Raw genomic sequence first — 13,458 nt, forward strand, 5'->3', positions numbered from 1 at the left:
TTTTATATGAGAAGCTGTGATATCATAAGGCGTTAATCATTCACTATGGTAAAAATAATTACAGCACTATAAATAACTATTATCAACGATAAGCCTCCATAACATAAATCTTGCTGCTAATACGCCTGAAGCGAGCTTTAGCACTACGCAAGAAAGTACTTCAATACTCAACTAAACAGAAATTCAGGTGTCGGAGAAGGGCAGAAAAGAAAAAAGGTAACAAGCTTTAAATTGTGAAACGTGTTCCGTATAGTGAAAAAATAAATTAAAAAATGACTCGGTTTGGCAGATTTGCCTTCACAGAAGAAGCGATGGTCCAGCTATAAAATAGAAGAAAATGTGAACACTTGTTGCTGGAGGTCCTCTCTAAGGCAAAATAAGCTACTTCTATAAATTGTTATATAGGGCATAAGCAATGCGACTTAGAAAATAGCATTCAATAATGTTGGACTCATGTCTAGCGGATGCGAAGCCATGTAGAAAAGCGGGACCAGTTTGTCTTCTTTTTTTTAATAAACCGGTAAAATACTGCACAGTTTTGACATTCACGATAAAGCCTATCATTTATCTCTCATGGCAATGTTGACGGTCTAAAGCTGCATCTGTATACAAATACAGGGCGAAACCAAATCTAAGGTCGCAACGAGTGTGCTATAAAGCTCTCACTGTACAGCGCCGGTGCTGGGCCCGGCCATCGCGATATCGCCGACTCACTCATACCGTTACTTTGCCACATTGCCACCCACGTTATAAAGAAGAACTTTCCACATTAATTAATTGGGTGAACCAAGATCCAGGTGCTGCTGTCGCAGTCAGTGTCATGTGCGACTACTACAGTATATATGCATACGAGACTAAATATGTTCCTGAGCAAAAGATAAAAGGAACGGGGAAGCCAACTTGATAATGAAAATAAAGCTCTTCTCGTAGTATATTATTGTACAGGGTATTAAAAATAGTTAATTCTGAGGTATGTGAAATTAACGTGTCTCGAGCAGAATAGATATCGCTGCAATGTCATCAAGATGGTTTTTCCAGAAGTGGAATAAAACTACTGACAGCGCTTGATGCACTCTCAAGACCCGAAAGCAGGCTTGACACATGATCGTTGGTAAATCGACTTTTACCATTGGTCGGACTGTTACGAACGCGAAAATCCTATTTTCTGTTTACGTGTCGCTGTTAGATGCTAGAAGCAGGGGCTCTACGTGCACGCACAGGGTTACAATATCCTCAGGTTTATTAGAGTATAAAAACGTTTCCTTGCCTAAACGCATAGGCGAAGGTGTAGCATCGTGTGGCGGGCTGTCACATTGGAACTGCGTCCTGGATTTTCATGAAACTTCGCGAAATTCTATATGAACTTGGTGGTTGCATTTTGTCGTCTGTGAGCAAACGGCAGCCTACATAGAAGTGGCATCAGTGTGATAGAAAGCTGGCAGTAAGAATATAACTAAGCAGCCTTAATCAGGCACGTACCCAATTTTTTTTTTTGGGGGGCGGGGGGGGGGGGGGGTGGGGGGCGGTGGGTAACTCAAGATAACTTTTCAATGTAAATGAGGAAGGGGATACCTTTACTTGTATATATGTGAATAATGCCCACCATTCGCCATAAAGACGCGTAAACCCACAAAAGCGAAATGAAATAAGGAGTATCTCACAGGTACGCCTGTAAGATACACCTCTTCCTTTACTTGTCAAACAAGGAACCACATCAAATGGACTCGCGCAGGAAAGAAGCACAGGGAGAACACTGCCAAGAACAAGTAAGCAAGCGACAGCATACAATAAGGATTTCTAGTGGCGTTTTTCGAATTAGCTCTGCAAAAATTACAGCGAAATATATATTTGCGGCACCATCACAGGTTCTTTTCGATCCCTCAGTTTACTGCTCTACCAAGTGAAGTGCCAAAACCGACTCGTGTTGTTGTTGGCGAAGTTGCCTGACCATTCGTGACCGCCGGTCCCGTACAAGCGCGTAGAGCGCAGTACGCTACGGCTCTAAACGCACCGCGCCCACCGCGGAAGGTTAGAAAAACACCCACATAAGCACAGCAGAGAACTGGCTACGTCAGGCGGCCCAACTGAATACTGTAGAAGTGTCATTCAAAACACACGGAATCGATCTTCACTTCCGGCGGCATTTTCTTTACTTCCTTCTTCAATAAAAATGTGTTGATCCAAAAATATTTTCTTAAAGAACGGCCAAATTTTTTAACTTTCGATTTTTCTTCCTGTTTTGCTGTTGTCTCGGCTCTTTCCCTTAGTAGATCGCTTAATTTCTCAATTCCTGACGACTGTTGATTCCAGTTGCCAATTTTGCACGAAAAGTGCTGTACAATTAGAGAAAAACAATGCGAGGTAACAGGTGACAGTGACATTTCTTATGGGTTTAGGGTTATTGCAGGGTTTGATGAGGCACATCGTTTCGCATTCTTTATTTTCCCCCTTATCTTACCCATATGCCTGGCGCATGGTTCAGAGGATCTACCAGCGTCCCGGCGAGCCGTCACTCGAGGAAATAATGAAGCAAAATTAAAAGGTAAATGCAACTGTCGTTTTTTCCAGCCGCAACTCGTTCCGCAAACGTACATATCAGCTGGCTAGGAACCGAATCCCCTTCCTGGTCCCTTGATGAGTGTAAACAAGGAAGGTTGAACTAACGAAGGAACAGCGATGCACGTGACCGTTGCAATATATGGTGACAACTGAACGCATGTTGAGTTAATCGCGTGTGCGCCGAACAGATGAGAAAACTGGCCTTCACACTCCAGGAGATGCCGATACCTACCGCCATTCAAAAAGAGCGAAAAAGGCGGTAAAAGGTTGATCGCCGTATAGGTGTCAGGTCTCAAGATTGATTTGGCGGCGCTTTAGCAATGTGCGTGAGGAGTGACAGCGTGGCTAGAAAGGGGGAGGGGCTATGCCGCTTATTTACGAGGGGGGTGGGGTGCGCCCTGGGTACGTGCCTGGCCTTAATACTGTTCCACGTACATCTGACATCTATCATATCCGAGGTGCGTGTGCTATGTAATTCAAGTTGATTTCCAAGAGAATTCAAGACGATATGCAATACACTGTACAAAGGGTCTGGGAAGAATACACGCACTTCGGTGACGTACGGCGCATAAATTTTATTGCGATAGCAATTACATTGGCACTCCAGGCCCATTTCTGCCATAGCCATCACCGTCATGTTCCGTATAAAGTCCGAGGGCGATAACGCTGTCGCCGTACGCCGCATGGTGTAGGTGCGAGTGAAAGCGCGCGAGGGGAGCCAACGATCGCTGCTCAACCTCGCGTGGGCAAGGGAGGAAAGCGGGAAGGAAACACGCCGTCTTCCGTCGCGCAGATGGCACGAGCAAAATGAAAGCACTGGGCAGCCTCGCGCCCCCTATCTTGAAAGCGATGTGCATCCGGGACTGAGTCTAGGTGCGGAGGCACCTCATACTTTTGTACTTGCTGCGTTCTCGCCGCTCAGTTTGTGTTGCAGTGATACATAGCACGAAGCTCACTTCACTCGCTGCTGCTGCCTGACTTCCTGCCGCCAGCGTTTTGACAGTGAGCGTCCGTGGTCTTCGAGCGTGGTGTGTACATGTTTGCTTGTGCGCGCTGACGCCATACTTGTTAATTTAGATAGTAATGGAATATCTGCGAGTTTACATGGACGATATTTATCCTTACTTCGTATAGCTCTCTGCGCATTTGCTATTATAATGGAAGGTCTACCTTTCGGGCGACCCTCCAACATATTGTATAAGCAGTATGCTTTTACCACTTTTGTTGAGAAATTGTAAGAGAAAAAAAGAGCGGGAAAGACGAAAAAGGCGTCTAAATTAAACCGTCTCGTGACCCAAGGTGACTCCAGTTTAGTTCAGACAATAAAGCATTCCTACAAACCACCTTTTTACTGTAGCCTCTACAAAGTTTAGGGATGTGCGAGGTGTGGTTCAAGCCAGTTAATGAAGTCTCCCGTTGAACAAACGCATCGCGGCACTGTTCACTAGATCAATATTTAGGCATACCGCAAACACAAACGGCTCAGAGAACCACCTTGCCATTTAGCAGCCACTTGGCTTTGCGCAGCCACTTGATACATAGTTATGTACCATTACCACGCATAATTTACGGTCTGTCAAAAGTGGCGACGGAAAGATGTATACGCTGACCGTTTACCTGGTGCACTCTAGCGATGAGCACGGTCTCTCGGCCCCGGTCGTAGTTCGGCAGCACGTGGACGTCCCACAGGGGTCGGTTGACGTTCATGCCGCGGGACATGAGCGCCATCAAGTAGTGACGCAACTGCGCGCTGTCCTTGACCGGGCGGTTGTCCTCAAGGACGTGGTTTTCGATTCGGAACGAGTCGTCCTCCACCCACGTGAAGCCGCCCACCACGGGGATCACCTTGCGCGTGAACCTGCGGACAAAGATCGGGAAGCGTGGAGTGAGGGGGGGGGTCGCACAACAGTGTGTGCGCATCGTTCCTTTTCGTGTTGCCCATTCCTCGCCACTTTTTTTTTCTTCTCCACAACTTTAAGAGCGCCAACTTATCAATTCTTCTGCAGTAGCCACCACCTCATAAAAGTAGCGGCTGCCCCCTTTTGCCCCCAAGATATTAACAATAAGAACAAGATATGCGCTGCCGAGAAGAGTGAAGAGAGATAAAAATATTGCAAATTGCCAACAAATCTGTAGATGTGTCATAGTTGTCTAAAGAAACAATGAGAGATCAGTTCCTGTGAATTATGATGCATTTATTTATCTATTTTCATATATTTTTGCTCATAAATGTGAAGCTTTCTTTTGTATTTTGCAAAATGCTTATGTTCCGTTGTGCAACCATTGTCCGTACATCTGTATGAAAGCAGTCATTTGTATGAAAACTGTTTGATAACTACTGCTGCTGCTGCTGTGTAAAGGGGCAGCCACCTCGTCAAGCTACTAATCTCGGTAGGTTTTTGTGGCTACTCCTTCCTTGTGTATTTGTTGAAGGAGAATGAAAATTCAATTCAATTCAAATCGCACTCTTGAATAAAAACAAAATTGAACTGTCGCTGACAGAAGCAGGTACAAGGTTCCCAGCTGTAGAGACGTCTTGGGCGCAAAGCAATATTAAGGACTCTCGTTTCTATCATATGGATTATGATGCACAATAGCGTTGCCGGAAAGATAATGCAGTTAGCCTCTAGCCGACGCTTCACTGAACGCCATGATCGCTGTCACTTTGGTTCCGAATTTTGCAGCTATAGTAGAGCTGGCGCCGGGACGGTTTCTGCCTGCCTCGACATCTGCGGTGGTGGCGCAAATGCTCCTGCGCTTATCGCCAAGTTGTTTGAAAGCCTTGGCGCCAAGACTGCCAGCTGTACGCAAAAGGGTTCCAGCTTCCTGAGCAAAGCACTAAGGGGTATGGTATGGTTCATTACCTAGGTTACGGGCATTACCTTATGTAGACAAAATTACGCGAGGATCATAGATGCCTCAGGCATCAGGAAGGAACTAAAAAAACACGAAAAACTTTCTTTCACCTTTTTTAGTATTTTTACTCTAAAATGCACGCCAATAGCAGGTTAAGCAACAAGTGCAATATGATCATGAAAATGCAATAGAGAAAAAGAAATTCTTCCACCTGTCTCTTGCTCTTGATGGTACTTAACACCTAGCGAAGTCACACCAGCAACAGAAAAACAACAGGACTTCGCTTGAGGAGATTATTCGTCGCATCATGTACCCTATAAACCTTGTTATGTGTCTCCCGCCAATGGTGCAAAGATGAGTATTGTTCGAGGACAGATCCTGAGGTAATGTTGTACTTCAGCTAATGTGCTGAACTGGGAGTGAATCGAGCAAGGAACTCCGTATAAAAATAGATTTAGGCTAAATTTCTGGGCTGTACTCTTTTATTTGATTTTTTTTGAGGAGAGGGGGGGGGGGCTTCTTGCGTAAAATTCAACAAGTAACAAAAATGTTCGTGGTAGCATCACTTTTTCATCCATCCCAAGTTTCGGAGCTGCAATTACCTTTCGGGGTACGGTACCGTTCGCTGGCTCCTATTATTTTCCTTTCGCTGCAGCCCCTACACGGCCGCCATTTTTCCAATTACCTTGAACGCTTACCATTAGCAGCGTCATTCTTCGTGCGGTCCGCTTTCATCTTCCATCGAGCAAAGCATAGCGCTAACTGAAGGACCGCGTGGCAGCGGTCTTTCGACGCGATCTTTGTAGCGATGATTGGGGAAGAGGAGGTACTACAGAGCAATGGCGCTTGCAAGGCAAACAAAGGAAAGCCCCCTCCAATCTCCTACGCGGGATCGTAGAGCTCTTGCCTGCATTTTCGCGTCGCGGCACTACACAAGTAAGCGGTGTGACGCAAAGCGGCCGTAGCTGGCAAAGATATCGTCATTTCGAGATGTCATATCCGATTCATCCAATGCGAGTTTGACGCAATGGTTTTGTATTGCCGCTACCGTATTGTTCAGAGAGAGCGCAGACAAAAAAACAACTGCGACAGGAGCCGCCACGGGGACATGTCGTGGCGACGGTTTCAACTATGGCGTCTGGAGGACGTTAAGTAAATATTCGCTGCGGTGGCTCTGAGGCTACGAGCAGCGGCGGGTGCGAAAACGGCCGAAAACTCGAAAACGACTGGAAAACGGCCGGACAACGTATGTACGTAACTAGCGCATTGAAAAAGTAACATGGTGGCGACTCCACGCTTCCACAATCCTTCACCCCCCCCTCCCCCTCACACGCTTTGCCTTATGGCTTTCTGCAACGATTTTCACAATTTCGTACACACTCTAAGAAAAGTTTACACCCTTAGGAGTACCCTCAATCGTCATCTGCCTTGATGCGCTTCCTTTCCTGAAAACGCCGCGCCCGCTACTTTCCTGTCGGGAATGCTATCATGCTTATAACATGCATGCCGTTCGTTACTGGAAAGTACCGGGCTTGCAGCGTTGAAGAAAGGAAACGCATCAAGGCAGATGACGATTATCGTTGTGTGACAGAAGGGGCACTCCAAAGGGTGCAACCTTTATAAGAGTGCAAACGCACTGAGTCGATAGGATCTGTTCTTCTGATCATTAAGTGACACATTCAAACGTTCCGCGTAAAGCACGTAATTTATTATGGGGTTTTAAAAATGTGCATCGCTAGCGATCGCAGCGGCGGCGCTCCCCTGAGTTTGCAGCCGCCCCAACCCGATGGCCGCCTGTTGCCCATCTGAGGCCCGTTGGACGAGCTATCCTATTGGCTACCCAGATCGCGTCATGGATAATTTTTTTTCAACTTCATGGTGACCAAATGTTCGTAATAGTTGGAATGCTGGTTAATTTGTTCCCATGAAAAAAGCTACAGCAAGAAAATACAGAACTATTTATGAATGCACTGCAGCACTTCCGGCACCGCACAGTAAGTGTCGTCTGCTTGTGTTACAAGTGGCTCGGTGTTGACGCGAGCTGCGAGGTCAGCGTTGGTCTCGATCTTTCTTTTCGCGAGCAGGAAGGTTCGCGGTTGTTGCGTTGTGTGCTGCATACTTGGCGATCGGAAATACGTTAAGCTGCGACAGCGCGTCCCTTTTAGCAAGGCGGCAGACGAGCGAAGTGGCTGCAGCGTATCGGACGCTCGGTATCCGATCGACGCTAGCATCTGCGGATTTGCGGCCGCCATTTCGCACTAGTTGATTATTGCCGCAATAAAGAGTTTAAGCACGTCCGTTATTCGGGTAAACGCTAGTGCGAGCCGACTGGGCATTTTACCGGATGAGCGGAGGCGCTAACGTGAACCTCCTGCACGGTGCAGCAGCCTGGTGGCACAGAGCTCAGTCAAGTAAACACAGAGCTAATATAGCAGTAACCGAGTGTATTCTACTTATCGGGTGGCGTAAATTTTCGGCAGGAGCGCAATCGTGGACACGTTGTCTTTTGAAACGTTTAAAATGTTTCACGCTTGGTTACGGCAATAGTAGCTCTGTGTTTGGCCGCTAAGGTCTACGCCCCCAGGTGGCTGCACCATGCAGGCCGCACAGGCGGCTCACGTTTACGCTTAAGCCCCTTCATCACAGCGGTGATAGTAAGAAGGGGCTTTAGTTTACGCCTTGGCCCAACCGCAAAAGGGCCCAGCTCGCCTACGGTTACCGGAATACCGGAACCGCTCGGCGCTGCGACATAACACTCGCTACGCACACGGCTTGGAGAGCTCTCGCAGTGTATCGACGACCAGGTGACTAGCGGAGAGGTTTAAGAGCGTTCCCGCGCTCGCTCCAAGAGAAGCGGAAGTAGACAAGATGCCCCACCATGACGTAGAGCCGGCGAAGGTGGAGCTCAGCCCCGAACATACGGTGAACGAGTTAAGGAGGAAAAGCACGGCTAAGGAGCATGGTAACTTATAATCGTGCGCATATATCTCAACATGATTGCTTGGCTTGAATTGTGGCGCTAACATTTCACTGTAGCTTTACCCTACGCGTCTACTAAATTTGTACAAGCCGTTTTAGGGGCCCTTCGACAAGACCTGTTGCAGTCATCTAAGTTTGCGCGTCTCGCTAAGCCGGTAAAACGTTGCGTCCTGTTTCTTGTGAGAGCAGTACACCCTTAAGCTAGAGCCAAGTTTATTTCCGCAAATTTTTGCAAAACAAGGGCGGGCATGTACATGTATTCTTGCTCATGTGCGGTGAGTCAATAGTGAGGCAGTGATAATGCTTTAAGTATGTGGCGATTAGAGATGTCGTGACGCAGACAAAGTTCTCTATAACTGTCCCAGTACAAAAAAATGCCTCCCTCGATCTGTGTCTTCACGGATTCCGATGGAGCAATTTTATTATGCGCACAACGTTCGAACGCAATTTTAGCTAGCACAATGATTATGCAGGCGTAAACGCTTCGCTGCTAACGCTTCGCTGTTAAGTTTGGAAACGATGGGAGCGTCTGATTAGCCCTTAGGCTAGCAGCAGTTCGTCGCGAATGAAAATCCACACAGGAACACGCATAATCTACTCACGTTTAGAAGTTCTAGCGCGGTCTCCAACATCGACATTTAAAACCCAGTCTGGACCACTGAGTCGACAATACAGAATGCCCCCCCCCCCCCGAAAAAAAATATTGTCGGCAAGTGATTTTAAAACGTAGAAAGGACAAAACAAAATTTCGCTTTTTCATATGGAAATTTAAGCATGGGGTTTGAAAGATTCTGGTAACGCAATAAACTCAATCTGGACACGTTGGTTTTTTCACTGTCTTTTTTTATGTGACTGTGTTCCATACTTACAAACAAATCACTGCGAGCGTTGTGAATAATTGCATTATGTCTCATTCAGACACGTGTACTGAGCAGATCACGCGATTTTCTTAACTCCTTAGACATGTTTGCTAACTACATGTTGCGTTCTAGGTATGTAACAAATGCTATTGTTTACTTGCAAGCAGCACGTAAACGGACGCGGACGACTGAAAAAGAAGAAAAGAGATTGTGCACATCCAAGCTCATCTTGGAATCTACGTGAAGTGAAAAGGTTAATCAAGTGCAATAAGCTCGTCAGTTTCATTAAAGGCAACTGGAGCGCGCCCACGTGCTACGCGATGCGACGCATGCTGCGACCACTCCACGCGGCTACTTGGCCGTGCGTGGGTTGGAGGACACGCGCGATTGTGGCCTAATTAAAAAAATTCTTTTTAAAACATCTTGTAAAAGAAAAAAACGATGCCAGTGAGAGCAAGCGTAAAGTCGTTCTTCTTTAAATTGCAGACATATACCCTTCCGGTCAAAACATGGATAGCCGACAAAGGAATATTTGTACCATGGACGACAAACTGTGCGCTATGTAACAAGCCGGAGACCATTGAGCACGCTTTCAGTGAATGCTGGGATGCAATTTTTTATTGGGACGTCTTGCAAAGAACTCTTAAAAAGGAACTGCCGATAAGAGCACAGGGTATACGTTTCCTGCCGGTAGACAGCCATCAGGGCTTTCCGTACGACATGATAATGCTCCTTGGCCTCCATAATCTTTGGAAGACACGGATGGCGGTAACGCACGCCGATGTGAATGCGCGCTCAGCACGAGAAAATTTTGTTGAAAGCATTATTTTCATACGTGAGATATATCGTGTACAGGCAGATCCGCCTGACTGGTTGGGTATTTTTGATGAATTAGTGAATTTCAAGAAATTTTAGCTTGTCACGTTGGTCCAAGTAGGCCAACGTGTTTTTATGTATGTATGTCATTTTATGAATAAAGAAAAAAAAATTGTGGCCTAATTGGCTGGAGCACCGAGATGCTGCGCTCGGGCACCGAAGTTCGACGTCTCCAGCGAGGACGTAATTCTATTTCTGCTTTTTTTTTAAAGTGTGAGCTACTCCGCAAGACAGGAGCTGTAGCCACCGTTCACGGTGAGCAAAATCTGGAAGGGATCGCAAGGAAAGCTGCGCTGTAGGAAAAAAAAAAGTTAGAACTAACGTTCCTCTGTACGCTGTACCGGTCGTCTTCGCGCTCCTGCACACTGCTTACAATCGATCATTACCCACTTGCCCCACTTCGACAGCTTTTTAATGGCGACATTTTTAAAACGAATAGATTTCCTTGGCTCCTATTCCTGTTTTCGTGGTTAAACGACGGTGGGACTCGGTAAGGAAAAGCATGGTTCGTTTACTCGCTGGCTGGCTCGTTCGTTAGTTCGCTCGCTTGTTCGTTCGTTTGTTCACTCGGCCTATAAGCTTACAGTCACTATGATCCTCGGCGGTGTATGCAGAATTGTTTTTCTTCCTGTTTTGGATATCCCTTTCTTCCAGTGAGGTAGCATCGGAGTTTACGGCATATATCTTTGCTTCGATTTTCTTCGAAGAAACGGAAATAACGTGCTTCTCCCTGCTCTTACACGTTAACTTGACTCAATAATGCACCAGCATACCACTTATGGTGTTTTTGTATCGCAGTTTGAACACTTATTTAGCAGAATTGAACGCCTCTTATTAATAACGCTCTTGAACTGAATCTCTGAAGTAGCCGGGAAGTGCATTCTCAGTGAAGCAGCAGCCAAGTCAAGGAAAGATCCCTGTGCTGCCTTCAACGTCCCGTAAAATTTGAGCAACTGCGGTACAAACGGGCCAACAAATCCAGACTCACACCTGAGAATCAAGGTGCAGTGGGTACGCCGACGTGGTTGTGTTCGCTTGTCCCACGTGGTAGACCAATCGTCTCGTACTCCTGCTTTGTCTGTGACGCCAGTCTGCGTTTCTTCTTATTCTCGCTCCCTCTATCAAGCCATAAAAATAAGCTAAGACGGAATAGACGTATTGTAAGGCCCCTCCCGCCATCTCAGTCTGCTTCCTTTCGTGTAGCCTTATTACGGCACATGAAGAATCCCTTCGGAGGCTGCATGCTGGAGCTTGTCTGGCACAATACGTCACGTGTGTTTGGTTGACCTTCACACATTCCTTTTAAATGGCTTGAAGCGAAGCTTCTTTGCCTCTTCCTTCAACATTCCCACTGCTGTGGCTGCTGCTGATGGCTGCTGCTGCCTGGCACACCGCGTCGAGGGATGGTTCAGAGAGTGTGTATGGATGACAGGAGCGAATCAGAGAGGAAATGCCAAGCGAGAAACTCGTTTGCACCCAATCACGTCGAATGTGCACAATGCCCTCTGGAGCACCATGGGCGTCGCCACTTTAGCCTCTTTACAGCTGTAATTATCCGTGACCCACCTCAAAAGTATTGCAGAAACTGCAGCGCTTCCCTTTCTACTAATGTGCGAGTCCACGGCGAACGTAAATAGAACTGTAGAAAGGAGGGAGGAGAAGAGCTTCCATACAAGGGCGGAGGGCGGGGGAGGTGACGTGAGAAGGTAAGGAAACTCTACTACTATACGACAGCGGCTGCGTGCAAAACTGGGTAATCTTACCTTGAAGGTGTGGTGCAGTACGTTCCTGCTATTTCTGAAAAATAAACACGATGCAAATATGTCAAGCGGACAAATTGCGCAAGGCGTGCAGAAGCAGAGCCGCGTTAGTTAAAGCGCACGGCAAGGTCCAGGCCACTCAACGGAAGCGGTCGACCGTCAAATCAACACTTCTGTGCCCACCGTGGTAGCTTTCTGGCTATGGCATTGCGAGGTCGCCGATTTGATGCGACCACGGCAGCCGCATTTCAACGGAGGCGAAATACAAAGCGTACGTGCAGTTAGGTTTTTGAGGCACGTCAATGAACATCACATGGATGGATGGATACAACTTGCTTGTACGTCCGGCAAGGTTTAACGCGACCTGGGCTCAGGTCTTCCACGGAGGAACGTCAAGGCCCTGCCTCAACGCTGCCTCACGGGCTTGCTGGACTGCCCACATCTGGATTCCGAGGTCTGAGCTGCGCAGAGCGGCGGCCCACCTCGACGACAGGGTCTCCGGAGTAACAGCCATCCCTCCTATAACTACAGTGCACTCCCACAGCATGCGTTTGAGTGTTGCTGGTCCTTCCTGGCACAATTTGCACGTGTCCTCCTGATGCTTATCTGGGAAGATACGTTTGAGACGGAACGGATTAGGGAACGTGTTTGTCTGGAGTTGTCGCCAGGCGACGGCCTGCCTCCTGTTCAATTTGGGTCTCGGCGGTGGGTATATCCTTCTGGCGTTCAAATATGCACTGGTGATGTCGCTGTATCTGGTGAGCCTGCCCTGTCTAGTACCCATTGAACATGAGACTAAAGGCCCGCGGGCCGAGCATATAAGGATAGAAATTATTCCTAACAGAACGCAAAAGAATAGCATCTTCATATTGAACATATACAGTAGCCCATCCAAAAGACGGCAGCGTTTTCTCTCCCTGCTCAAAAAGGCAGCCGAGCTCACCGGCCTGAACCCGCTAATAGTGGGTGGGGACTTTAACGTGCCGTGCCATGCCTGGGGATACGGCCACACCACAACCAAGGGCAAGCAGTTACGGCAGGACTCGCAAGACTTGGAATACACGCTCATCATGGATTCCAGCGCCCCAACGCGTATGGGCAATTCGGTTGCAAGAGATACCACACCGGACTTAACAATGGTCAAAAACATCGAGAGGGCTACCTGGAGAAACACCCTAGAATTCCTAGGTAGCCACCACATGATCATCGAGATCACGATCCCCAGAGCGGGAACCACCCTCCCAGTCAAAAGCTTCAAATGGACAGACGGGACAAGTTCCGCAAACACCGGTATATCAGGCAAGACGACAACCCAATCGGTGACATTGACAGATGGATCGCAGACTTGACCAGGGATGTCGGGGAGGCCACGCAAACCATCACTCCCGATTTCCTGACGGAGAAGATGAACAGTCGCCTCGCCCACCTCTGGGAAGCCAAGAAATCCACACAAACCCGATGGCAAGGCCAGCGGTTCAATCGAAAGGTGAGAAAAAAGATAGCCGACTTAAACAAACAAATCGAAGAGCACTGCAACACCTTGAGCAAGCAACAGTGGGACGAAGTCT

At 47.5% G+C, this 13,458-nt stretch overlaps 1 protein-coding gene across 1 annotated transcript in view; it reads right to left on the reverse strand.

The window, feature by feature from the left end:
- The window catches only part of LOC139050701 (putative diacyglycerol O-acyltransferase Mb3761c), a 521,464-nt gene that overhangs the window by 136,107 nt on the left and 371,899 nt on the right, over window positions 1-13,458 (reverse strand). Inside the window, exon 6 of the mRNA XM_070527326.1 lies at window positions 4,177-4,417. Within this exon, the coding sequence (XP_070383427.1) occupies window positions 4,177-4,417 (241 nt within the window). The remainder of the gene's footprint in view (window positions 1-4,176; window positions 4,418-13,458) is intronic.

This window comes from Dermacentor albipictus, chromosome 10, assembly GCF_038994185.2.
Source record: "Dermacentor albipictus isolate Rhodes 1998 colony chromosome 10, USDA_Dalb.pri_finalv2, whole genome shotgun sequence".
Classification (NCBI taxonomy): Eukaryota; Metazoa; Arthropoda; class Arachnida; order Ixodida; family Ixodidae; genus Dermacentor; species Dermacentor albipictus.